We start from the raw sequence: 27887 nt of genomic DNA on the forward strand, positions 1-27887 counted from the left end.
GGTTCTCTGCATGGTCATACATTTATGTGTTCACCACCTTCACCACTATTTATATAAGGGCATCTACATTTCTTCCACAAGGCAGGAGGGAGAGTCAAAGAAGGTAGAGAGGCAAAAGAAAGAGGAAAAAAAATGACAGCTAGGAAGCAGCAAAAGGAAAAATAACCTTAAATCAAAGTAGAATAAAGAATCAGACAATACCACCAATGTCAAGTGTCTAACATGCCTCCCCTATGCCCCCCTCTTATCTGCATTTACCTTGGTATCACCTTTGTTACATTAAAGGAAGCATAATACAATGATTCTGTTAGTCAGTCTCTAGTTTATGCTGATTGCATCCCTCCCCCAATGCCTCCCCATTTTTAACACCTTGCAAGGTTGACATTTGCTTGTTCTCCCTCATAAAAGAACATATTTGTACATTTTATCACAATTGTTGAACACTCTAGATTTCACCAAGTTACACAGTCCCAGTCTTTATCTTTCCTCCTTTCTTGTGGTGTCTCTCATGCTCCCCACCTTCCTCTCTCAACCGTATTCATAGTTACCTTTGTTCAGTGTACTTACATGTTTGTGCTACCATCTCCCAAAATTGTGTTCCAAACCATGCACTCCTGTCTTCTATCACCCGGTAGTGCTCCCTTTAGTATTTCCTGTAGGGCAGGTGTCTTGTTCACAAAGTCTCTCATTGTCTGTTTGTCAGAAAATATTTTGAGCTCTCCCTTATATTTGAAGGACAGCTTTGCTGGATATAGGATTCTTGGTTGGTGGTTTTTCTCTTCCAGTATCTTAAATATATCACACCACTTCCTTCTTGCCTCCATGGTTTCTGCTGAGAGATCTGCACATAGTCTTATTAAGCTTCCTTTGTATGTAATGGATCACTTTTTTCTTGCTGCTTTCAGGATTCTCTCTTTGTCTTTGACATTTGATAATCTGATTATTAAGTGTCTTGGCGTAGGCCTATTCATATCTCTTCTGTTTGGAGTACGCTGCGCTTCTTGGATCTGTAATTTTATGTCTTTCATAAGAGATGGGAAATTTTCATTAATTATTTCCTCTATTATTGCTTCTGCCCCCTTTCCCTTCTCTTCTCCTTCTGGGACACCAATGATACATACATTATTGTACTTTGTTTCATCCTTGAGTTCCCAGAGACGTTGCTTATATTTTTTCATTCTTTTCTCCATCTGCTCCTTTGAGTGTAGGCTTTCAAGTGTTTTGTTCTCCAGTTCCTGAGTGTTTTCTTCTGCCTCTTGAGATCTGCTGTTGTATGTTTCCATTGTGTCTTTCATCTCCTGTGTTGTGCCCTCATTTCCATGGATTCTACTAGTTGTTTTCTTGAACTTTTGATTTCTGCTGTATATATGCCCACTGTTTCCTTTACAGCCTCTATCTCTTTTGTAATATCTTCTCTGAACTTTTTGATTTGATTTAGCATTAGTTGTTTACATTCCTCTATCTCAGTTGAAGTGTATGTTTGTTCCTTTGACTGGGCCATAACTTTGTTTTTCTTAGTGTAGGTTGTAATTTTCTGTTGTCTAGGCATGGTTTCCTTGGTTATCCAAATCAGGTTTTCCCAGACCAGAATAGGCTCAGGTCCCAGAGGGAAGAAATATTCAGTATCTGGTTTCCCTGTGGGTGTGTCTTAGAAAATTGCTCCACCCTTTGCTGCCTCAGGTCACTGTGCTTTTCTGCCCAGCAGGTGATGCCTGTTAGCCTATAATTCTTGACTGGTGTGAGGAGGTATGGCCGTGTTCCCCCAGGCTCTGGGGTCTGGTTCTGAATGGAAAGGGCCCCACCCCTTTCCTCCTAGAGAAGACAGACCCCCCAGGTGGAAGTCATTAGCATTTCAATGGTCTTGCTCTCTGCTTGTGCTGTCTCCACCCTTCCCCGAGTCACAGCCCTGGAAACTGAAAATGACTGGGGCTTTCTCCACTGAGCCAAAAAAGAAATAGATAGTCCCCTTCAGACCCAGTCCAAGGTGACCCTCCAGGCTCTCCCAGGTCAGTTGTCACCCAAAGCCTCTGTCTGTTTTTTGGGGATGTGTACCTGTAGTGAGCAGTTCACACTCGCTACTTAAAACCCCAGTTGGAGCCCAGCTGAGCTATATTCGCTTGCTAGGAGAGAGCTTCTCTCTGGCACCATGAGGCTTTGCAGCTTGGGCTATGGGGAAGGGGGTCTCACGACTTGGATCCGCAGGTTTTACTTACAGATTTTATGCTGTGTTCTTGGGCATTCCTCCCAATTCAGGTTGGCGTATGATGAGTGGATGGTCTCGTTTGTCCCCCCCCCCCCCCATTATTCTGGATTATTTACTAGTTGTTTCTGTTTTTTTGTAGTTGTTCCAGGGGGACTACTTAGCTTCCACTCCTCTCTATGCAGCCATCTTGCCCTGCCCATCCATTGATTTTTGACAAGGGCAACAACAACAATTCCATCCAGTGGGGAAGCAATATTCTCTTTAACAAATGGAAATGGGGCAACTCTGAATCCACATGCAAAAGAATGAACTGGGCCCCTGCCTCTTCCCATATACAAAAATTAACTCAAAATGGATTAATGACCTAAATATAAGAACTAAAACAAAAAACCCACAGAAGAAAATTTAGGGGGAAATTTTCAGGACCTTGTACTCTTAGGTATGACACCAAAAGCATCAACAACAAAATAAACAGTAGATAAATTGGAGTTCATAAAATTAAAACCTCTTGAGCAAAGGACATTATCCAAAAGTAAAAAGGCAACCTACAGAATGAGCGAAAACAGTTGCAAATCATATATAAGGGTTTAATACCCAGAATATGTTAAAAACTATTACAACTCAACAACAAAACAGAAACAGTCCAATTTTCAAAAAATGGATAAAGGACTTGAATTGATATTTTACGAAAGTGAATATACAAAGATGATAAGCACATGAAAAGAATTTTATCATTAACCATTAGGAAATGCAAAACAAAGTCACATGAAATACCACTACATACCCACTAGGATGCCTATTATTTAAAAAAAATTGTTAGGGAAGTTGTAAAGAAATACCAACACTTGTACTTTGTAGGAATATAAGATGATTTGGTCACTGTGGGAAACAGACCAGAGGTTCCTCAAGGAGTTAAACAGAATTACCATATAACCAGCAATTCTTCTTCTAGGTAGTTATCCAAAAGAACTGAAAGCAAAGACTTGAACAGGTACAAGTATACCAATGTTCATAGCAGCACTACTCACAACAGCCAAATGGTGGCTATTCAACCCAATAATCCAAGCGTTCATTAAAACATGAATGGATAAACAAAATGTGATCTGTACATACATGGAATATTATTCAATCATAAAAGAGAATGAACTTCTGATGCATGCTACAACATGATGAACCTTAAAAGCATGCTAAATGAAGTAAGCCAGACACAAAAGGACAAATATTGTATGATTCCAGTTATATAAATAATTTAGACTAGGCCAACACACAAAAACAGAAAATATATGAAAGTTACCAGTGGATAGTGGGAGGGATATGGGGAGTTGTTGCTTAATGAGTACAGAATTTCTCTTAGGGATGATGAAAATGTTCTGGAAGTAGATAATAGTGAGAAATAGACAACAGTGTCCAAGTACTTAAAATCTCAGAATTGTGAACTTGAAAATAGTTAAAATGTTTTTATGTTATTTATATTTTACAATAAAATTTTTTTAAATGAATGTGTTGAAACAGGAAGAGCTGATCACTGTAAAACTTAGTGTATATAGTAAAGATCACTGAAACAAACACTTTAAAAGGGTTTTATGTGACTTGTGTTTCAATTTTTTTAAAAGAATATGTTTTAAACAAAGAAAAAAAAAAGCAAGAAGCCTAGATGCACAGAGTGAAGAACAGTCAGGAAAGAATTGTTATTCTAACATTTCTTGACTGCTAGATACAATTCCTATAAACACAATGAAGGATAGTATAGAAAAGGAAAACTAAGATGGAGGGAAGAGTACAAAGGTCTGGACCTTGCAAAGGGTGGTAATGGAACGTGATGTTTGAGATGTTTTTCAAAGAGTTATCTACCTGTGATGTTTAGGTAGATGTGTCAACTTGGCCAGGTGATGGTGCCCAGGTGTCTGGTCAAGCAACCAATGACCTAACCATTACTGCAAGGATATTTGTCACTGGTTAATAAAGCAGAAGGTGGGTTTATTAAATCATTAGTCAATGGATTGCATCAGTCAGTGGATTGCTTTTGTGGCTGATTATATCAAGAAGGGAGTGTCTTCCACAATGAGATAATTCAATCAGCTGGATTTAACCCAATCAGTTGAAGACTTTTAAGGGAGAAGAGAGAGAACTTTCACTTCTTATTCAGTCAGCCAGCCTCTCCTGGGGAGTTCATTGGAGACCTTTAGCAGAGTTGCCAGCTTGCTGCCAGCCTTACAGTTTGGACTTGTACATCCTGCCCTACAGAATTTGGACTCATGTGTATCCAGCCATACAGAATTTGGACTCATGCATCCTGCCATGGAATTTGTACTCATGCATCCCCACAGTTGCATGAGACACTCTTATGAAATCTCATATTTGCAGATACCTCCTGTTAGTTCTGTTTCCCTAGAGAACCCTAACTAATAATACACTACTTGAGCGGAACCATCAGGAAACTCTGGCAGCCATCCTCTAGATCCATGGTCCACCACTGTAAATACAATATTTTTAATGTAATTTTATTGAAACATTCACATACCATATAATCATCCAATGTGTACAATTGTTCACAGTTTCATAATACAGTTGTGCATTCAACACAATTTTTGAATTTTCATTATTCAAAAAAATAAAAATGAAAATAAAAATAAAAGTAAAAAAGAACATTCAAAGCATCTCATACCTTTTCTCCTCATTTACATTTTTTAATTTTTAATTGAAATATATTCACATATCATACAATCATCCAAAGTGTGAAACATTTGTTCACAGTATATTATCATATAGTTGTGCACTCATCACCAGTTTTTGAAAATTTTCATTACTCCAGAAAATAAAAATAAGAATAAAAATGAAAGTGAAAAACACCCAAAACATCCCATACATCCCATATATCCCATACCCCACTCCTCCATATTTTCATTTACTTGTTATCCACATTTTTCTACTCATTTGTCCATACACTGGGTAAAGGGAGTGTGAGTCGTAAGGCTTTCACAATCACACAGTCACACCATATAACCTATATAATTATATGATCACCTTCAAGAATCAAGGATCCTAGATGGCCATAAACATTTTCAGATATTTCCTATTCTAATAAACTAAAAACTAAAATGGGTTATCTGTATAATGCAAAAGATTTACCTCTGGAATGAACTCTATGCAATTTGAAATCTCTCAGCCATTGAAAATTTATTTTGTTTCAATTCTTTCCCCCCTTTTGGTCCAGAAGGTTTTCTCAGTCACACAATGCAGGGTCTAGGCTTATCCTGGGAGTCACGTTCCACATTGCCAGGAAGATTTATATCCCTGGGAGTCATGTCCCATGTAGCAGGGAACACAGTGAGTTTACTTGCTGGGTTGGCTTACAGAGAAAGGCCACACCTGAGCAACAAAAGAGCCCCTCTGGGGGTGAGTCTTATGTACAATTATGAGAAGTTTAGCCTCTCCTTTGCAGTAACAAGTCTTATAAGGACAAGCCCCAAGATCAAGGGCTCGGCCGACTAAGCTGATGGTCCCCATTGCTTATGAGAATATCAGGAATTCCCCAGCTGGGGAAGTTTAATATTTCAACATTTTCCCACAGTCCTTCAAGGGAGCTTGGCAAATACTTTTTATTCTCTGCCAAAATTACTCTGGGTTGTATCAGGGTTTCATGCTAACCTGTACAAACAACAAGGTCTCACTCTCTTGTCAAGGTTCCATGCAGTCATGGCATTTGACAAAACTGACCATACAAGTTAAATTATATAGTGTGATATGGAAAATATAGATTTTGCATCATATAAACATCTCTTCCTTTGGTCCCAAACAGAAGTCAAAATTTTAAAACACAGTTAATATCATCCTTTACCCTTTAGTCTGATCTACCTCAATCTCAACCAAGTCCATGTCATACATATCTCCAATTGATGTCTGATCTCCTTTTCAGCCTCTTTTAACAGTTGATTCATGGGGCAATGCCAACACTCAGAGCTGCTGAACTCTGGCAGAGTGCCAGGTGCCACACAGACACCTGAAGCTCCAAGAACCAACCATATCAGACACAAACTGCTCAGAATCTCAAAATTTAGAAATAACTGTTACAACTCTTGAATAAATGTGACCGCTGTAAAAGCTTACAATCCAGGAACCTTTACATAAGCCTTCTGCTTACAACTCATGCTCACAGATTCAATTCACAGAGTTTACACATTGTTATTAGTTCATATTAGTGAGGCATTATGTTTGTCTTCATTTCTGGTTTATTTCAACCTACTCTCCTCACAGCATACCTCATAACTTCCTTCTCACTTGCTGCTCCCTCATGCAAAAATATTCTTTTATTTGTACATTTAATCACACTCATTGACCACTCTAGATTTCACCATATTGTCATATTTTTTCAGTGTACTTATAGTATTGTACTTCAATCACACAGTATTGTGCTATCCATCTCTAGATCAACACAATCAATCCTGTAGAATATTCTATACTTCAATATCAAAGGCCTGATCTCTACCCTTTCCCTATTTCCTGGTATCTTCATTTCTACACTCTTCTCTAAACCTCTCTCTCCTGTCTTTTCCTGTCTGTAGCACTCCCTTTAGTATCTGCTATAAAGGAGGTCTCCACTTCACAAATGCTCCAGTCTGTTTATATGTAAATTTAAAACTCTACCTCATTTTTTGAAGGGCAGTTTTGCTAGATACAGGATTTTTTGTTGGCAGTTTTTCTCTTTAAGTATCTTGAATGTCATACCACTGCCTTCTTGCCCCCAAGGTTTCTGCTGAGAAATCAGCACTTAGTTTTATCAAGCATCCCTTGTATGTGATGGATTGCTTTTCTCTCGCTTTCACAATTCTTTGTCTTTGATATTTGAAAATCTGATTAGGAAGTGTCTTGGAGTAGGTCTATTTGCATCAATTCTGTTCGGGGTGTGCTGTGCTTTTTGGACCTGTAATTTTGTCTTTCATAAGAGTTGGGAAATTTTCATTATTTCCTCTATTTTTCCTTCCTATAACACATACATTTATGTGCTTCATGTTGTCATTCACTTTCCTGAGACCTTGCCCATATTTTTCCATTCTTTTCCCTGTGTTCCTTTGTGTAGAGGATTTCCGATGTCCTGTTCTCCATTTCACTGATCCTTTCTTCTGCCCCTCCAAGTCTGCTGTTGTATGTCTCCATTCTGGTTTGCTAATGCTGTCCATTATGCAAAATACTAGAAATGGATTGCCTTTTATAAAGGGGGTTAACTTAGATACAAAGTTAGTCTGAAGGCCACGAACATGTCCAAACTATGGCCTCAACAATACAGCTTCATTGAAGAAAGGCCAATGGCATCCAGGAAAACCTCTAAGCTGGGAAGGCATATGGCTGGCATCTGTTGATTCTGGGTTAAGTTCCAGCTCTTCTTTCAGTTCTTGTGCATTCTTCAAAATGTTGCTCTTGGGGCATTTGTTCTCTCTTAGCTTCTCTGGAGCAAAAGTCTGCTTTCAATAGCCGTCTTCAAACTGTCTCTCTAAGTTGCTCTCGAAGATGTCACTCACAGCTGCTCAGCATCTGGCCTATGTGGTTCTATATAAAATACTCCAGTGATCCAATAAAGACTCACCCTGAATGGGTGGGGCAAAACCTCCACGGAAATAATCCAATGAAAGGTTTTGCCCACAGTCAATTGAGTGACATCTCCATGGAAACACTCAATCAAAAGGTTCCAACCTAATCAACACTATCAAGTCTGCCCCCACAAGGCTGCATCAAAGATTGTGGCTTTTTCTGGAGGACATAATACATCCAAACTGGCACAGTCTCCATTGTGGTTCTGCAGGTTTGGATGTATTATGTTCCCCCAAACACCATTATCTTTGATGTAGTCTACTGTGGGCAGATGTATTGGGTTTAGATTGTAATTCTTTGAGTGTTTCCATGGAGATGCACCCCACCCAACAGTGGGTGATGACTCTGATTGGATAGTTTCCATGGAGGTGTGACCCCACCCATTTGGCATGGGTCTTGATGAGTTTACTAGAGCAGAGAGAAGGAGCAACCTTGTTACAGCCAAGAGGAACACTTTGAAGAATGCATAGAAGCTGGGAGTAGGTGTAGATGAGAAACAGTTTGAAGATGGCCACTGAAAGCAGACTTTTGCTCTGGAGAAGCTGAGAGGACAAACACCCCAAGAGCAACTGAAAGTGACATTTTTGAGGAATGCAGCCTAGAGAGGAACGTCCTGGGAGAAAGCCATTTTGAAACCAGAATTTTGGAGTTGATGCCAGCCATGTGCCTTCCCAGCTAACAGAGGTTTTCCTGATATCACTGGCAATCCTCCAGTGAAGGTACTCGATTGCTGATGTGTTACCTTGGACACTTTATGGCCTTAAGACTTAACTGTGTAACCAAATAACCCCCCTTTTATAAAAGCCAATCCATCTCTGGTGTTTTGCATTCTGGCAGCATTAGCAAACTAAAACAGCGGTTTTCATCTTTTCTCTTGTGCCTTTCATTCCGATATTGAGCCACTTGTTTGTCAAGCTTACAAATTCTTCCTTGTGATTACCCAGTGTCTTTTTTATAGCCGTCATCTCTTTTGTCACATTCTCTCTCACCTCGCTGCTTTGATTTAAAAGATTTGTTTGAATGTCTATAATTAATTGTTTCAATTCCTGAATCTCAGCTGAAATGATAGTTAATTCCTTTGGGCAATATCTTCCTGTTTCCTGATGTGGCCCATGAGTTTTTGCTGGTGTCTTTGCATGTGATCTTCTCGGTTGGTTTATTTTGGAAGCTGTTTTCTCTCTGTTATCTAAGGTTTTCTAGTTTGTTGGCTTTCATCTCTCTTTGCTTTTTTCTCTACCTGGCCAGTTTTCAGTTATGCTCTTCCTGCTACTCTTCTCCCCAAAATGTGGTGCTTAACATGGCCTGCCACAGGGATGGGAAGCAGGCACTGGGCACCCCAGGAAGTGCACTGTGTGTGGTAATACAAATATCCTGGCTTTCAGTGGTGCTCTATTTTCCACTGGCTAACAAGACCTGGGTTTGTGTTGGGGTCCTGCTTTAACAGTTGGGTCTTTCCTATTTGTCAGCCAGAAACAGGGCTAAGTTTCTGTACAGGACATGTAGACCAGCTCCTGTGTTCCTAAGAAAGGGTCTTTGCACTTTCTGGATTGGCCAACAGATGGAGTATTTAGGTAACTTTTAAATTGTCCTCAGAAGCTGCTGTGCCTTGGAGCATGGCTGCCAGCTGCTCCTTCCCTCAAGGGTGGGGGATGGGCTTTCAGACCGAGGGGCTGGAAACGTGACTCTGGTCACATTTTCTCAGTCTCCTTGTCCCTCACTGATCAGGGTCTTGAAATGTCCTCCCCTGTCCACTGGGCCTTCAAACAGTCAGGGTATTTTTCAGTGCTATGAGATTTTAAAATCTGTTTCCCTGGTGGGATTGATCCCATCTGCTGTTTTTATGCCTTTCCTGCATGGAGTCTGAGTGAGGCAGATAACAACCTGCTGGTCTGGGACAAAAAATTCCTACCTGCATTTGCAAGGTGTTTATCCAGTCTATATCCTCCTCCAGAGTTTTGAACAATTCAGAATTGTCCCATTTTCCACTGAATTTCTGAAGAGAAATTTTCAGTACCTGCTTATGTCACCATGTTGATAATGTTACTCTATACATGCAATATTAAGCCCTCATAAGCACTGTCCACAGAGGGTCCTGAGGTAGAGGGGAACATGCAAACAGGCAGAGAGGCCCCAAATAATGGAACAGACGTTGTATTCAAAGAAATAAATTGGCAGTGCCTTGGAACTCAGGATTACAGAGTAGGTTATGGATTAAATGATGCAAGTATCAAACCATAAAATATAAAATGAATGACTCAATAATTCTACATCTAAGGATATACCCAAGAAATCTGGAAAAATGTTTCCACAAATATTGCACATGAATGTCCCTCCAAATAAAATGCTGGATGAATATAAAACTTGTGCACAAATGTTTTGACATTATTCATAACAGCCAAAAAGTGGAAACAACCCAAAAGGCCATTAACTGATGAAGATATATAAAATGTGGTGTATCTACACAATGGGATGTCATTCTGTAATTAAAAGGAATGAAGTTCTCATACTTGCTATGATACATATAACAGCATATTAACTGAAAGAAGCCAGACATAATGGCCACCTGTGTGATGCCATGTATATGAAATATCCTGAACAGGCAAATCCATAAAGACAAAGTTGAATAGTAGTTGCCAGGAGCTGGAGGATGGGGAGATTTGGAGTAAATGTGTTCATGGGTAAAGAGTTTCTCTACAGGGTGGTGAACATTTACGGAATTTGATAGTGGTGATGGCTGCACAAGCTTATGAATTTCATGCTACATGAATTTTATCCAAATAAAATACATCTAAAATTCTCTAAACATTAAATGATGCAGATCAAAGGAAACAACTCACATACACACCCACAAGATTATATTTACTTGGTTCATCAGAGGAACCAAAATCTCTTATGAGCATGTGGCCCTTTCTTTCCTTGTAAACAACCTGCTGTACTGTCCATGAGCTGTCCTCTAAGGAGACTCACTCTTTTTGCAAATCTGTGTGAGGCTCTCCGTTCACTAAACTCTGCTCCAAAAGCATTACCACCCAGTAGCAGTAGTCCTAGGCAAGTTCTGGGGCCTTTTAGGCCCTGAGATATCTTCCAGTCTAAAGTAGACGGGGCCTCTAGCTGTGGGAAACATTCAAGAATGGGGAGGGAAGACTGAAGTTTACTGTTTTGACTCCAGGGCTGTGATAAGGCTTGGGTACCATGGAAATCTGAATCACAAGAGAGCAGCTCTGGGCTCAAAGACTGAAGCTAATCTCTTTAGCAGGCCATGGCATTTCAACAATCTCAAAAAGGACAATGGGAGAACCACAGGGGACTCTGGAAAAATCCTCAGCTCCAGATCAGTCTCTATCGTTCCTATGTGTTTGAGGATCAGTCTTCCTACACTACCCAGGGGAGTTCTAGAATTCTTTGGGTTGCTTTCCATGAATCCTGCCTGAGACTGACTGCCCTTGTCAATCTCTCTTGCTCCAAGTCTATTAAATCTATGGTCTTTCTGTTTAAAAGTTTAAATCCTGGGGGCAAATGTTCGATCATTTTTCTGATTACTAAGCAGTTATTAATTTATTTTGTATGCTGCACCCCTTTGAAAATCTGATGAAATTGATGAATACTCTCCTCTGATAAAAATGCACACACCTAATTTTCAGGAATCCAGTCTTTGGATCTTATCTTCGAACAATGGATAGACCCCATGAAAAGAATCCTTGATTTGTAGGAAGCCACTAGGTCTGGCTTCCCTGATTTGGATTTCACGATTCTGATAATATATTTTAGGACTATCCCCAAGGAAAAACAGTTTACATCAGCCTTTAAGGGAAGTAGTTAATATGCACTGATGCTAATGTACCTGAGAGTTAAAGAGTTAACAAATGTTTGACACTATCTTCAATCAGAATGCACATAAAAAGCATTATCTTTGATAATGCTTTATTGTGTAACTATATATTTACTTTGTAACTCTACAGCCTCTTAACTTTTGACTGACCCCACTTGAACCCCTTTAACTTGTTCTACAACTTTAAAGTCTTGTGATCTCATAGACAGACTGTTACTGTTTATTAAAGAACTTGAGTCAGCCCAGAACTAACCCACCCCAATTCCTAAGCTATCTTATTAGATAAAGCTAGTTCTCACCAAAATTTGCCCTATTGACATGCACCATAGCTTAAACCTTAACCTATAGGTGACCTGTACCTCATTATAATATTAAAAATCATGTTCATCTTCATGTTAAGGCCACTATTTCCTTACATACATCCTGTGACTAGTCATGAAATCACTATGTGCATGAACAATACTCAGATTTTTTCTAACTTGGTTATGTTGAGACTGTTTTCCTTATCCTAAACCTTCCTTTGAATACTGTAAAACTCAACAGCACTTGGGGGAGGAGCCTAATGAGTTACAGCAGTTAAGGGAGACAGATTTAGGGCCCATAGGCATACTGTTCTCCTTTGTGCAAGGTCTTCACATCTGAAAGACATTCAATCATTGCCATCTCCAAGGCCATGTACCACTATCAGATTCCAGAAGACTCGGGGCCACAATGCTTCCAGTGCCTTTCTTGCACCTCTTGGAGTTAAAATAAATCTAGACTGTTTCCGTCAAAATTGCTTTCATTCACTGACATCTCCATCACTAAGCCACTCCCAGCTTCCAGGGGTCTCTGGTCCTCACAGCTTACAGGGACTCCCCATCATCTACCTGTGTTAAGACAGGCAGAGAATCTTTGCCTATTATGTCTTTGATTATTAAAATGATTACTTCAGTAGGTTCTGACTAATAATTCATAATGGGCCATTAGAGAGGGGAAATGGGAACTATCTGGAACTCCACTTGATGCAGTGAACTACTGTGTACAGAACCCTCTAACCCAATGATTAATAATACTGAGATGAAGTATTCTAAGATTTGAAACAATGCAAACATTTTTGTTCCTACCTTTCATATAATCACTGACCCAAGAAATGTTCACCACTCATCCAGTAGAAGCAACCATTGAAGCATATTCATTTACCCTACAAGAATACCAAATCAGACTTCACATTCACCTATGCCCAAACACATAGCATTTCCACCACTGAGCTGAAAAACTCAGCCACCAGATACCCAATAATTTGCCCAATCTCATCAAACACTAACTCTCATAAAGACATAATAACTTATGCTAACAACCTTCCTAATTACTGAATAAGCAGTTTTCCATGATTTTATATTTAATACATTCTCCATCATGAAATTTCTGGAAATTTCCTAACAAATACTCTTCCCTCTCATTTCATTTATATATGGTTATTTCTAAATTGAGTATATTTTTAGCACAGCAAAGCTTGTGTCTCATTGAATGACAGTGAACATTAATTACAGACTTAATTTCATTTCAGTGGCGTTCACTTATTTTATTTAAAGGAAGAATTACAAATTAGGGCATTCCCACCTTGAGTACAGAGAGAATTTTTCACATGTAATTTCTCTGGCTTGCATATAAGAGCAGTCTATTGGGACTCCACTTCCATTTGGTTTATGTTGTGAGTTCTCTCGTATGATATAACATCAGACCATCTACTAAGGGCTTTTCTAGATAGGTGACATTCATACAGATTCTCTCCTGAATGAATTTACTTATGTTAACTGAAATACTACCGATGAAAAGGGTCATCATACTGATTATGAATATAGTGTTTCTTCAATATGTCAGTTCTCTAGTGTGTTTAAAGTCTGAAGCTATGACTCCAATCTCTTGCATATTCAAAGCATGTGAGAACTCTCATTTCTATTAGGTGAAAACATTGAAGGATTTCCCACATTGATGACATTCACAAGATTTCTCTAAAATTTGATTGCTTCATGTGGCATAAGAGAAAAATTAAGATGGCATTCTTATGGCTTTTGTCCACTGTGCATTCTTTCATGTTTGCCAATGGAAGAACTACAAGAAAAGATTTTCCACATAGATGACATTCATGGGTTTCATGACACTGTGAGTTCTCCCATGTGGTCTCAAGAATAAATGAAGGCTTTTCCATACATATGGCATTTGAAGGGTTTCTATCTGGTGTGCACTCTCTGATGTCACCTAAGTTGAGAATAATGACTAAAGGCTTTCTAACATGTATGGCACACATAGGGTTTCTTGTCACTCTGTGTTCTCTCATGCACTCCAACACAAGAAGGTTGCCGGAAGCTTTTCCCACAGATGACATTCATGGGGACACTCTTAAGTATGAGATCTCTCATGTTTTCTGAGGGAAGAAGTATACTGGAATGCCTTACCACAGGTATGGCATGCATAGGGTTTCCCGCCACACTGTGTTTTCTCATGTTCTCTAAGAGTACTGGATTGCCTGAAGGTTTTCCCACATAGATGGCATTCATAGGGTTTCTCTCCAGTGTGAGATCTCTCATGTAGTCTGCGAGCAGAAAAACATGTGAAAGCTTTTCCACATGTATGGCATTTATAGGGTTTCTCTCCAGTGTGAGTTCTCTCATGCACTCGGACGGAAGAAGAACAGTTGAAAGCTTTCCCACATATATGGCATTCATAGGGTTTCTCTCCAGTGTGAGTTCTCTTATGTACTCGGAGGGAAGAAGAACAGCTGAAAGCTTTTCCACATGTACAGCATTCATAGGGTTTCTCTCCAGTGTGAGTCCTCTCATGTATTCGGAGGACAGAAGAACATTTGAAAGCTTTTCCACATGTACAGCATTCATACGGTTTCTCTCCAGTGTGATTTCTCTCATGTTGTCTAAGGGTAGAACTATGAGGGAAGGCTTTTCCACATGTAAGGCATTCATAGGGTTTCTCTCCAGTGTGACTTCTTTCATGTAGCATGAGGGAATGAGAATACCTGAAAACTTTCCCACAGGTATTGCATTCATAGGGTTTCTCTCCAGTGTGTGTTCTTGCATGTAGTCTGAGGATAAAACAATGACGGAAGGCTTTCCCACATATATGACATGCATAGGGTTTCTCGCCACTGTGTATTCTCTGATGGTGTCTAAGACCAGATAACTGTGTGAAGGCTTTTCCACATAGATGACATTCATGGGGTTTCTCTCCAGTGTGAATACTTTCATGTTCTGTGAGGACAGATTTATAATGAAAGGCTTTCCCACATGTATGGCATTCATAGCGTTTCTCTACACTGTGTGTTTTCTCATGTTGTCTAAGATTACAAGATTTACTGAAGGCTTTTCCACATAGAAGGCATTTGTGGGTTTTCTCTCTAGTGTGAGTTCTCTCATATTCTTGAAGATTAGAAGACTGACTGGAGGCTTTTCCACATAGAGGGCATTCACAGAGCTTCCCTCCAGTCTGAATTTTCTCATGTTGTCTAAGGGGAAAAGTTTTCCTACATAGAAGGCATTCATATGGCTTATCTCCAACTTGAGTTCCACTGTATTGCCTGTGGCCAGAGCTTTCAATAAAGGCTTTAGCACTTTGATGGCATTCATATGATTTACTTGTACTATGAATCTGCTTGTGTTGATTAAAAGATGAATGGTCACTAAGGACTTTTCCAAGTGGTTTCCTTGAAAATGGTTTCTTTCCCATGGGAATTAATGAGTGTTTAGTCACTGTGGATCTGAGAGTGGAATCTTCTAGCAAATAATTACATTGAAAGAGATCCTTTTGAGTGTCTGATACCTGCTGTGGGAAATTAGATGAGAGAGAGTCAAACATTTGTCCATATACATACATTTCTTCATTCCCCTACATGTTATTTCTCAACACTTCAGTGATAGTTTGGGATTAAACTCATCCCCACATTAGTTTCACATACACATTATTCACCTTAATGGATGATCTTCTCAGTATTAACACCCAAATTGCAGACCTACCTGATGAAATTTGACCTCTATGATGTTTCAAATTTTATGTATATAAACCATATTTAGACAATCATATTTTTATAAGAACTCGGCTTCGAGTTCTGTGCTCAGTTTACTTTTTCCCTTAATTCAAACCACCACAGATTTTTGATGGATTAGCATTTAATCCCAACATTAATTATACTTCGGTGATTGTACTGAATTCACAATTTATTAAATCCTTAGGTATTCATTTGGAAAATTAGGGTTCACCCCAACGAATCTTACCAATGACATGTTAGAATTGTCTTTCCTGCAGGTAAGATGCATGACATTCATTTCTTGCTTTTTACAGGGACTTTTCCTGCCTATAATTGGGGGAAAAAGCACAATAAATTGTTAGGTTAGCATTATAGGAAAGAAAACCTTGGCAAGCTGAAAATATCCTTGCCAGAATATTTCAAACATTGACACTTGACTGGGAAACAATTTCCAATTAAGGAATACTTTAGGTAAAAGAAACAATTATATGACATAAACAATAAGAAAAGATTTTCAAGATTAAAATATGAGAAAAATAAAAAGAAGTTAGGAAGTCAAGAAGGTAAAGAGAGTGAAAATCTTACAAGAGTAAGACCAGGACAAGGCTCATTATTGAAATGTTAATTCCAATAATACATTAATATCCCTCTCTCAGAATCAAAGACACTTGAATAGGACTTGATAAGTGTATAGGATAAGGACCACATACAATGAAAATTTCCCCAATATCCTTGCCTACATTTTAGGAATCATCACTAACTTAAGGAAACCTGAAATTGACATTTCCAAGGACCCACTCATTAACTGACGAAGCTGCTCCACTACTGATGCACAGGTTCCTAGAGCTCACCTGGACTATGTTTTTGGATAAATCCTATTCCTTCTCTCCATACTTCTTTTCTTTGTGCCAACTGAGAAAGCACATCTGATTTGCAGACCTGAATTCCTGTTTGTAGGAAGAAATAACAGGAATTTGAATTAAGTATTAATAGTGCATTATCAATGCAACACAGAACATTGACCATATTTCACCAGCAAAGGGTAATTCTTGACCTTGTTCTCATTACAGTGGGTACCTTTTGCTATTGGTCCCCATGCACAAGGTCATAGAGAGACCGGACAATTCAATGTATTCTAAAAGGAGAGAAATTATGTTTCCATAGTTATTATTATTTTCAAAAATAATCCAATAAGCATAAATTCCATCAAGACAATCTAAATTCTGTGAGGAAAATGATATCTGTGGTGTTTTTACTATTGTCTTCTGTAGCCTCAGCATACCCCGTAGAGCAGAACAATTTTTCAAAATGTTTAGTCACTTATTTATCCACTGAAAAATTATTGCTTGACATACCAGAACTACTCCGAGTGCTGGAGACTGTTTCAAGGGAGACATTAAATTATGGTCAAGAATTTAAAATTTCTAGATATTGCTTGCAATTTTTCATCTTTATCTGTCATCAGATTTTTCATATACTTTTACTCTTCCTTATCAATTTTTCTTCATTTTAAAATTTTTTGAAATGTAAAATATATCAATGTATAGGCATGTCTAAAATATTCAGTAATCACCCCTTATCCATAAGATCTGTTTCATTCTTCCATATATTGACAGAATTAGAAAAAAAAAAAAAAAAAGATGTTAAAATTCTATGGGGGTAAATTACATGTAAATAAAATGTTAGTAAATATTTTAAGTGGTTGTATGTGTTATAAAATAATATAATTTTAATGTATTAACAATATGAAATATAAAAATATAATATACAGAATACAAAAAGATTATACAATGTGGGGAAGCTGACTTATATACCTGAAATAAATAGATGACATATGATAGATACATACATAGATAGTAGATAGATGGATTGATGTTTGATAGCTACATATCAATAGTATAATTTCTGTAACTCACCGACTGAGACCAGATGGTTGATATTCTCTAGCATCACTTCTCTGAACAGCTTTCTCTGGGAAGAGTCTAGCAATGCCCACTCTTCCTGGGTGAAGGCTACAGCTATATCTTTGAAGGTCATTAACTCCTAACATATCACAGAAATTTGGGTTAACACAAGGCCATCCTTACTGAAGTCTGGAGTGTGATAATCAGAATGACAGCACTAAGGAAGTAGGGACTGTGTATATAAAACTGAAAACGTGTTTGGAGTTCCAGCAAGATCACTTTCAATATGGAACTGCTGTCTGTCTTTCATATACACTCACAGAACCACAGACATTTTAAATACATACAACTCCATTGTAAAGGAATATTAAATGACATGTGGAGTGATACACACCTGGAAATTTTCTGACAATCTTTAATTATGACCTCTTGATGCTCATTATAATACTTGCTCTAGAGCATGCCATAACTAAAATAATATTTTCCACCAATTTCAGCTAAATCTACAGACATTATAAGGAAAGAAATACCCATGATTTGTCACTTTTAAAAAATGACTAGGGTTAGATTATTCCTGTATATGGATGACTACACTTTGTTTCATTTATAAAATTGTTTAACATTATGTTATGCATTTAAACAGACCCAATGCACTGATATGAGGAGTGCTCTCTATCTAAATTCAATTCACTAGTCTGGTTCATTGCCATGGCAGGGAACTTTGAAGCAATATCTAGAATTATATGAAAATGGTTTCATACAGAACTCAGGATCAGTAAGTGCTGTCTCCCTTAATTCTACATAACTCAGTTTGTGATGTAAAGTACAGCTGTTCAGGATCACAAGTCAGGGACCCTTGAGACAGTTATATTGAAAGATGGCCCTAGTCTGACTGTTTCTGTGGTGGAGACCTCCCATTCCCAACATTTTCTGGGGCCTACAACACCACTTTCAATGTCTCTATTATACCTTCATCTCCTTATATCTTCATCTCCTCTGTCTGCTCAAGGTTAAAAGAAGCCCCATCTTTCTGGTCTCCTCAAATCTGCAAAAATTTTCATAGTTCCATAAACTGCATTCTATTAAAGGGAAGAATACTTCCTACATATTGAATTCATGTAAAAATTAGAAAAAAAGTTGACTTAAAAAAATTGAAGATGGGAAATTAGGAACAAGAGTTAAAAAAAATTTTAGTGCCCTTTTTTGAATGTTTCAAAATGTATAAATATATTCTATCAACACTTTAATTTGGGAAAATAAATTAACAATTCCTCAATTCCTTTTATTTGCTAACTTTCTCCTGTGCTCCAGTCAAGAATGCAGTCTTATACCCCACCACCTATAAAACTGGATTGATCGAATGCACCCACTGAAACATCACCCTCTCCCCTGATTGTTAACTTCTGCTCTCATTCATCTGTAATACCTATGCTAACCGCAAGCCTAAACAAACTTCAGGCACTGACATGATCCATGAGTGCATTATTTCTCCAATGAGGGCATGGGGTGGGTGAGAAAAAGAAAGTCTCTCTCATCTCTTCAGAGAATACACTACCTTAATGGAGGCTGGAAGAAACTACTGCAATGTTGGGAAGCAAAATATTTACTGATGAGCCCCAAACTTACCCTTAACTATTCTAGAGCCTAGATAAACCAAACTGAAGCTTATATCATTGAACACCTCATGAATGGATTTGGAAAATTTTTGCCAATAGGGGAAACCTCCCCATCTGCTGACAATAGTGGTGTAACTTCAGTTAAAGAATTCCCTACTCACCGATGACTGCATTATCAATAGCTCAGGTGACAACTGTCTTCCTTTAGATGTTCACTCACAACCAGACAGGCAATAGGTGAGTAAAGCTGAGAAAGGAGACAGAACCTTCAGAATCAAGTACTGAGCACAAATTCCAGACTCACCTGTCAAGAATCTGAAACACTTCAGCTGGGAGTAAAACCAGTATAATCAACAGGAATATGAAGTACACTACAAGAAAAAGATGGAGAGGTCTCTTCTCTTCCAGTGTCAAGATGTAGGAGGTCCTGGCTTCTTTAGTGACTAATGAATAAATGAATACCTTCATATTACAGATAAGAACATACAAATCATTGAATTGTGTGTATTAATTTCCCATGCTGTTCAGAAACTTTTAATTCCCTCCCTGATTCCAAAACATATTCCTAATCCATGTCTCATCTGGAATTAGAACCCCACTACCAGAGAAAGGTGACTAAAATTTCTCAGATGCAATTATTCTTGGTGTATGCACCAGAGCTTTGGTTCTCCATCTCTGTCTCTGGACTCCCACTAATTCCCTGCTCTAACTACTTGCACCAGGTTTTCTGGACACAGTTGTTGGAAATCATCTTAGTTCTTTCACATGTGGTGTATAACACTGTAACTTCCTCAACACTGAGTACTAGATCTCATTCCAATGGATTTGGATATCAACCAAGAAAACAACAAAAGTATATGGTCATAATGTCACTGTCATGTCCCCCAAATATTCAAAGGATTAAGAGGCTCAGAAGATGTAGAATGAAAAGATCTGGAAGAAAATCTATTCACTCTGATCTTTTTATCAGGGGGTAGCTGAAAGCTTTATCATATATTAATCATCAGCTGTTATACCTAACACTTCATTATTCATATTAATGAATGGATGTATAATGTAAATTGCTCCACAAAAACATGATTAATAATTGCATACACTTCATGGACAAACAATGAAAATGTGTCATAAACATAGGTAGGATTAACTTACCCATTGCCACCTGAAGTCTGGGGAAAAAAGGGTTGTATTAACCCAACAGCCTTGATTTTGAAGATGAGCGTATAACTATGCATTTTGCATGGTGTGATTGTGCAATTGAGAGAACCTTGTAACTCATACTCCCTTTATCAGTGTATTGACTGAGGAGTAGAAAAATGGGGACAAAAACTAAATGAAAAACAGGGTGGAATGGAATGGTATAGGTGTTTTTACTTCTATTTATTTTTATTTTTGGAGAAAGGAAAATGTTCAAACATTGATTTTGGTGATGAATGAAGAACTATATGATGACTGTGAATAACTGATTGTATACTGTGGATGATTATAGGGTATGTGAATATATTTCAATAAAACTATTTAAAAAAGGAAAGTACTTCATTACTACTTTAAATTCAGTTTTACTGAGATATATTCACTTACCATACAATCATCCATGGTGTACAATCAACTGTTCACAGTACCATCATATAATTATGCATGCATCACCCCAATTTATTTTTGAACATTTTCCTTACACCAGAAAGAATCAGAATACGAATAAGAAATAAGAGTAAAAATGAACACCCAAATCATCCCCACCATCCCACCCTATTTTTCATTTAGCTTTCATCCCCATTTTTCTACTCATCCATCCATACACTGGATAAAGGGATGTGATCCACAAGGTTGTCACAATCACACTGTCACCCCTTGTAATCTACATTGTTATACAATTGTCCTCTAGAATCAAGGCTGCTGGGTTGGAGTTTGGTAGTTTCAGGTATTTGTAAACCAATGTTCATGACTACTGTTAATGTAAATAGATTCACTCTCCAGTCAAAAGGCAGAGATTAGCAGGATGGATAAAAACAAAAAACACATCTGACCTTCATGCTGTATACAAGTAACTAACTTTATTATTTTTTTTTTTTTCTTTTTAAATTTATTGAGACTTGTTTTGTGCTCTATCCTGGAGAATGATTCGTGTGCACTTAGAAGGCAACTTCCTTAACAAGTATTTTGAATTAGTTAAGCTGGATTGTAAATCTGGGTCCAGGTGGAGATCAGATGCAACATAATGGGAAACTAAGGCTATAATGCATGAGAAAAGATAGTTTGCTTTTCAGAGGTCTCATAGAGAGGGGTGCCATGAGAGGGTGACAAGAAGTGCAATGAGCTGGGGTGGCTCAACCAGTGGGTGGGGAGCATACCAGCAGAGGGAAAGGGACCCATGGGCTTGTGCTTTATGAGGTTAGTAGATTTCCCATGAGAGTCCAAGATTGATTCGTTTAAAGCAAAGGTGTGAAAAAGGAAAGGGATTGGGAGTCTGAGAGCTGTGGGGATGGTTAGCTTATCATTTGGGGCCAACTGTGGGTTCTGGGTGAGGCATGTCATTGGTGTGGGTGGTGGCCAAAAATGTGGGGTTGAGCTCTGAAGTTCCAGCCCCAGGGATGGAAAACTGTTTATTAGCTAAGTCAAAGGTCATTGTTGAGGCAAGTGGCTTACACAAAGTAAGATGGATGCCAAAGTAGCACTCAAAAAATTTTTGATAGTTATGATAATCCATCCCTTGATGCCTTGGCGTCATTTATTTGGAGGATTGTGGCAGTTTGGGTGGCTGATATATTTACTGCCAGGGACATAGCATTATCAACCCAGTGAATGAGACACTTAAGGATATTGGTTATTATAAAAATATCAATATTTAGTCAAAGCAAGAGCTAGAAGCCTTTGCGTAGCCATTCCCCCCATCTTTCAGTGGATAGCCAGGAGAAAACACTGGAGTATTTTTTTAAGGTCTGAGGTATCTGCTGGAAAACCTTAGTTATACTCTGAAACACCTATCTCTTGAGCCATCTTGTGTAAGTTGATTTTGACCTCCCCTAAACTATTAATATACATGCAGCAGAAGGTACTTCTTTTTTTTTTTTTTTTTTTTTTTAAATCATCATTTTATTGAGATATATTCACATACCACGCAGTCATACAAAACAAATTGTACTTTCGATTGTTTACAGTACCATTACATAGTTGTACATTCATCACCTAAATCAATCCCTGACACCTTCATTAGCACACACACAAAAATAACAAGAATAATAATTAGAGTGAAAAAGAGCAATTGAAGTAAAAAAGAACACTGGGTACCTTTGTCTGTTTGTTTCCTTCCCCTACTTTTCTACACATCCATCCATAAACTAGACAAAGTGGTGTTTGGTCCTTATGGCTTTCCCAATCCCATTGTCACCCCTCATAAGCTACATTTTTATACAACTGTCTTCGAGATTCATGGGTTCTGGGTTGTAGTTTGATAGTTTCAGGTATCCACCACCAGCTACCCCAATTCTTTAGAACCTAAAAAGGGTTGTCTAAAGTGTGCATAAGAGTGCCCACCAGAGTGACCTCTCGGCTCCTTTTGGAATCTCTCTGCCACTGAAGCTTATTTCATTTCCTTTCACATCCCCCTTTTGGTCAAGAAGATGTTCTCCGTCCCACGGTGCCAGGTCTACATTCCTCCCTGGGAGTCATATTCCACGTTGCCAGGGAGATTCACTTCCCTGGGTGTCTGATCCCACGTAGGGGGGAGACAAGTAACTAACTTTAAATTCAAAGAAATAATTAGGTTCAAAGTGAAAGAATGGGAAAAATAACACAGAAATGTTAACCAAAAGAGAGCTGGGGTAGCTATATATATATGTATCAGGCAAAATAGACCTTATGTCAAGAACTATTACAAGGGAGAAGGAGGCCATTATATACTGATAAAGGGGTCAATTTAACAAGGAGACATAATTATAAATATATATGCACCTCCAAAGGAGAGGCTAGGCCTGCTTATAATTGTGCCTAAGTGTCTCCTCCTGAATGCCTCTTTGTTGCTCAGATGTGGCCCTCTCTCTCCAGCTAAGCCAACTTGGCAAATAAAATCACTGCCCTCTCCCCTACTTGGGATCTGATACCCAGGGGTGTAAATCTCCCTGGAAACATGGAATATGACTCCCGGGGAGGAATTTAGACCCGGCATCGTGGCATGGAGAACATCTTCTTGACCAAAAGGGGGATGTGAAAGGAAGTAAGTTTCAGTGGCTGAGAGATTCCAAAAGGAGCCCAGAGGTCACTCTGGTGGGCACTCTTACGCACAATATAGATAACCCTTTTCAGGTTCTAATGAATTAGAATAGCTAGCAGTAAATACCTGAAACTATGAAAGTACAACCCAGAACCCTTGAATCTTGAAAACGATTCTATAACAATTAGCTTAAGAGGTGTGACAATGTGACTGGGAACAATAGATTGTATGCTTTGTATGACTACATGGTGTATGAATATATCTCAATAAAATTGAATTAAAAAAAATATATACCTAACAGCAGAGCCTCAAAATATATGAAGTAAATATTGACAGATTTAAAGGGAAAAGAAGATGGTTCAATATTAACAATAGGGGATTTCAATACATCACATTCAATAAGAGTCCATCCACAAATGAATAAAGGCTATCAGATATGCACATGCAATGGAATAATATTTAGCCATAAAAAGGAATGAAGTTCATGTGGCAATATAGATGAATGTCAAAGACTCCATAATGAGTGAAGTAAACTAAATACAAAGGACAAATATTGTGTGATCACCATGAAATAAAATAATAAACAATCTCAGAATCAGAAACTAAAACTCAAAAAAGGAAAACACAAAACACTATACAACACAGTGAACCCTATTTTAAACAATGGACTATAGTTCATAGTATAATTAAAATGTCCTCTTACATTTTAACAAATGTACCACATTAATCCAAGGGGTTAATAGGGTAGTATATTGGAACTCTGTATTTTATGTATGATTTACTGTAAACCAAAAACATCTATAATTATGAAAAAGATTGGGGCTGGCTGAGGAAAGAATCAGTGACCTTGAAGATAAGACAGCAGAAATTATCCAGTCTGATGAAGAGAAGAAAACTGAAAAAATAGTCCTCTTGTGGAGTATTTTTATAAACAGAATATGTGTGAGAGAGAGAAAAAGAGAGAGCACAAGCAAGCACCAAAGGTACTTCAGAAGAAGCCTTAGAAAAAAATGATGCATGTTATATATTATTGGAAAGTGGAGAAAAGGGAATTCATAGTCTAAATGGGAAGAGACCCTGGTGAAATTGATTTCTGATTTTAGATGGAAGGCAGAACTTAAAAGTGATGAGCTTGGATATTTAGCTGAGATTTCCAAGCTAAGTATTGAAAGTGCAGCCTGATTCTCCTTATACAACCATGTGAGAGGAAAGGGAGGAGCTGAGAACTGAGCTACCCAGAATAAAGAAACTAGAAACTGATGGTTTGGAAAATGACTTTCAGCAAGACTAGTCCACAGAGAATAGTGCCCAATGTGAGGGTATAACTGAACATGGTTCAAGTCAGCCATTTCAGTATAAAACAGGACTGGAGGTTCAGTTATATAAAAAGTATCTGTGGAAAATCCTACTGATAGATTTGTCCCTGTGAACTACATGCAAACACTACCAAGTTCTAGGTGATAGCTGTATGAATAGAACTGACAAGCGAGGGAAAAATCACTTCAAGGGCAGAACCACGGAAACTGAGGCCTACACCAAAGACATCTTTTCAAGCCAACAGAGCCAAGGTTAACAGGTGTTAATCCAGTTACTGGAGTCCTTTATAAATGGAATAAATATAGAGACAGAGAAAGGTAAAGCTACAGAAGCAAGAAGAAGAAAGCAAGGAAACCTAGAAAAGAAGGGAGACCAGCAGACACCACCATGTGCCTTGCCATGTGGAAAACGAGCCAAGGATTGCTGGCAGGTGATCTTCAGGAAGAAAACACTGCCTTGATGATGCCTTGATTTTGACATTTTCATGGCCTCAATACTGTAAACATGTAAGCTAATAAATTCCCCTTGTTTAAACTGAAGCATTTCATGGTATCTGCTTTGCAATACTTAGAAAACTGAAACAGACATCCATATGCATTACGGAACTTCCTGAAAGAAAAAGGAAAAGAGGCAGAAAAAATATTTTAAAAAAATGGCTGTAAACTTCCAAAATTTAATGAAAGACTTGTATATATAAAGACACTCAATGAAGGGGAAACAGGACACCAAATAGAACCACAACGTGACATGTTATAGTCAAACTGCTGGATGCAAAGATAAACAGAAAATGCTACCAGAAAAAATAAAAAAATGAAAGAAAAACACATAAAACTTTACAACACAGTGGACCCAAATGTAAACTGTGGACTGCAGGTAATAATATAATTACAATAATATATCATCAATTGTAATAGAAGAAAAACAAAATGCACGGGTTAATAATAGGATAATCTGCATGGTGGGTATATGGAAACTATTCTTTCTACATGATTTTTCTCTAAACCTAGAACTTCTATATTTTATAATGGCATAGCCACTGTGGAAAAGGTTTGGCAGTTCCTCAGAAAGCTAAGTACAGAGTTGCCTTACAATCTAGCAATCCTGCTGCTCGGTGGATACCAAGACAATCTAAAAGCAGGGATGTGAACAATCAACTTGCAGACCAATGCTCATAGTAGCATAATTTACAATTGACAAAAGATGACAACCCAAGCATCATTCAACAGACAAGCAGATAAACAAAATGTGGTATATACATATTACAGAATATTATTCAGCAGGAAGAAGGAATGAAATCCTGAAGCATGGAACAACATGGATCAACCCTGAGGACATTATACTGGGTGAAATAATTCAGACACATAAGGACAATACTGTATGATCTCAGTAATACAAATTAAGTATAATGTGTACACTCATAATCATAAAATCTAGAATGCAGCTTACCACGAGATGGAATGAGGGTAAATAATGGGGAGCAACTGAAGACAACTGTGTAACAATGTAGCTTACAAGGGGTAACAGTGTGATTGTGAAAACCTTGTGGACTGCAAACCCTTTATCCAGTGTATGGATGGGAGAGTAGAAAACTAGGGAAAAACAAAATGAAAATTAGGGTGGGATGGGGGGGGGATGGCTGGGTGTTCCTTTTGACTTTTATTTTTTATTCTCATTTTTATTCTTTCTGGTATAAGAAAAATGTTCAAAAATAGATTGGGATGATGAATGCACAACTATATGAAGGTACTATGAACAGCTGATTGTACACCATGGATGACTGTATTGTATGTGAACACATCTCATTAAAACCGGAATTAAAAAAAAATTTCTAGGAATAAATTTAACCAAGGTACTCAACTAAATACTGCTATCTATAAAATCTGGTTGAAAGAAATTAAAGAGTATCTAAATAAATGGAAAGACATCCCATTTCATGAACTGGGAGATTTAACACAGTTCAGGTGGCAATATTCCCCCAAATGATTTACAGATACACTGCAGTACCTATAAAAATTACACGGGCAATTTTTTAAAAGAAATGTAAAAGTTGACCCTTAAAATCATGGGGAAAGCTGAGAGGGTGGCATAGGGAGATGAAGAGTTTAGTCTATCCTTTAGGACAGCTAGTAAACAGCCAGAAACTGTATGAAGCAACTGGGGAGCTACAGAGAGCAAATGCATATTGTACACAAGCCAGAAATGAGTGGAAATGAAATCACAGCAAATCCTTCCACACTAGAGCCCCTCCCCCACTGACACAGCAGGCTGACTCAGAGTCCCTCCCTGGTGGGAAACAGAAGTCCAGCCTCCTCATAGCAACAAACGGGAATTCAGCCAAGCACAAACAGTGGGCTTCATTGATAAATTCAGAATGCTGACTCCCAGCTCCGAACACAGATAAATTTACAATGCAATCAATAAATAAACCAGGAAGGCCATTTCAGCCCCAGTCCCAGCAGTCAGGAAGCAGGGCAGTACCCCAAGAGAAGGGGCATAGAGAGCCAAGTACCAACTTGGGCTCTTGCTTGGTGATCCGGGGTGCTGCAGTCCAGCTCTCAGAACATCTATTTTTTCTCTAAGACAGTCCACTAAATAAAGAAGTTGGCAGTCTCCATGTTCAGCCCTGCCCAAGGCAAGGGTGAAAGTATGACTGAGAGACAAAGTATCTCATCAGGGAGTAGTGATAGCCCCTACAGGGTAGATTATCCTCAAGAAAAGTGTGTGGGGGGTGGGGTGGAGGTGGGGGTGGGTAGCCAGCACAATTGGTAGTTGACATTCAAAGAATTTAGATCCTAGGGATGGAATATCAGCAAGGAGCTTGCTTTGCAACCTAAAAAGGTGGTGCCCAGCCTCTGAAACATGTTCAAGTAGGAGTGAAACTGGGGCTGTGTGACAGCCACCATAGTTCTCCAGCTTGCAGGGAACAGGGGGCTGAGGAGCAGGAGGGGTAAGGCCTAGCACAGGTGTCTATTACTTAGAGAACTCAGACACCAGGGACTGGGAAAACAGCGACAATTTCAAATACCCCCATCCCGATAGCCGATGTCTCACCTATGCCCCTGGCAGGGGCCAGGCTGGCTGAGAATTAAAGGCACAGTACACCCTCAGTCAGTGGGGACCAGCAGACTGAAAAGTGTCATCTGCTAGACAGGACTGAACAGCACAGAATCATGAATCTTCACAGGAAAGACTAGCACCCTGCCGGAT

The 27887-nt window shown here is 38.5% G+C and overlaps 1 protein-coding gene across 1 annotated transcript in view; it reads right to left on the bottom strand.

Annotated features, from left to right (window-relative positions):
- Window positions 1–8583: 8583 nt before the first annotated feature.
- LOC119534668 (zinc finger protein 596-like) overlaps window positions 8584–27887 on the bottom strand; it is a 33112-nt gene continuing 13808 nt past the window's right edge. The window contains exons 2-6 of the mRNA XM_037837278.1: window positions 19318–19403; window positions 17553–17679; window positions 16488–16583; window positions 15884–15963; window positions 8584–15434 (exon numbers count right to left, since the gene is read on the bottom strand). Of these exons, the coding sequence (XP_037693206.1) occupies window positions 14001–15434; window positions 15884–15963; window positions 16488–16583; window positions 17553–17679; window positions 19318–19329 (1749 nt within the window). The 5' untranslated portion in view covers window positions 19330–19403 and the 3' untranslated portion in view covers window positions 8584–14000. The remainder of the gene's footprint in view (window positions 15435–15883; window positions 15964–16487; window positions 16584–17552; window positions 17680–19317; window positions 19404–27887) is intronic.

Source organism: Choloepus didactylus, chromosome 5 (genome assembly GCF_015220235.1).
Source record: "Choloepus didactylus isolate mChoDid1 chromosome 5, mChoDid1.pri, whole genome shotgun sequence".
In the NCBI taxonomy this organism is placed as follows: domain Eukaryota; kingdom Metazoa; phylum Chordata; class Mammalia; order Pilosa; family Megalonychidae; genus Choloepus; species Choloepus didactylus.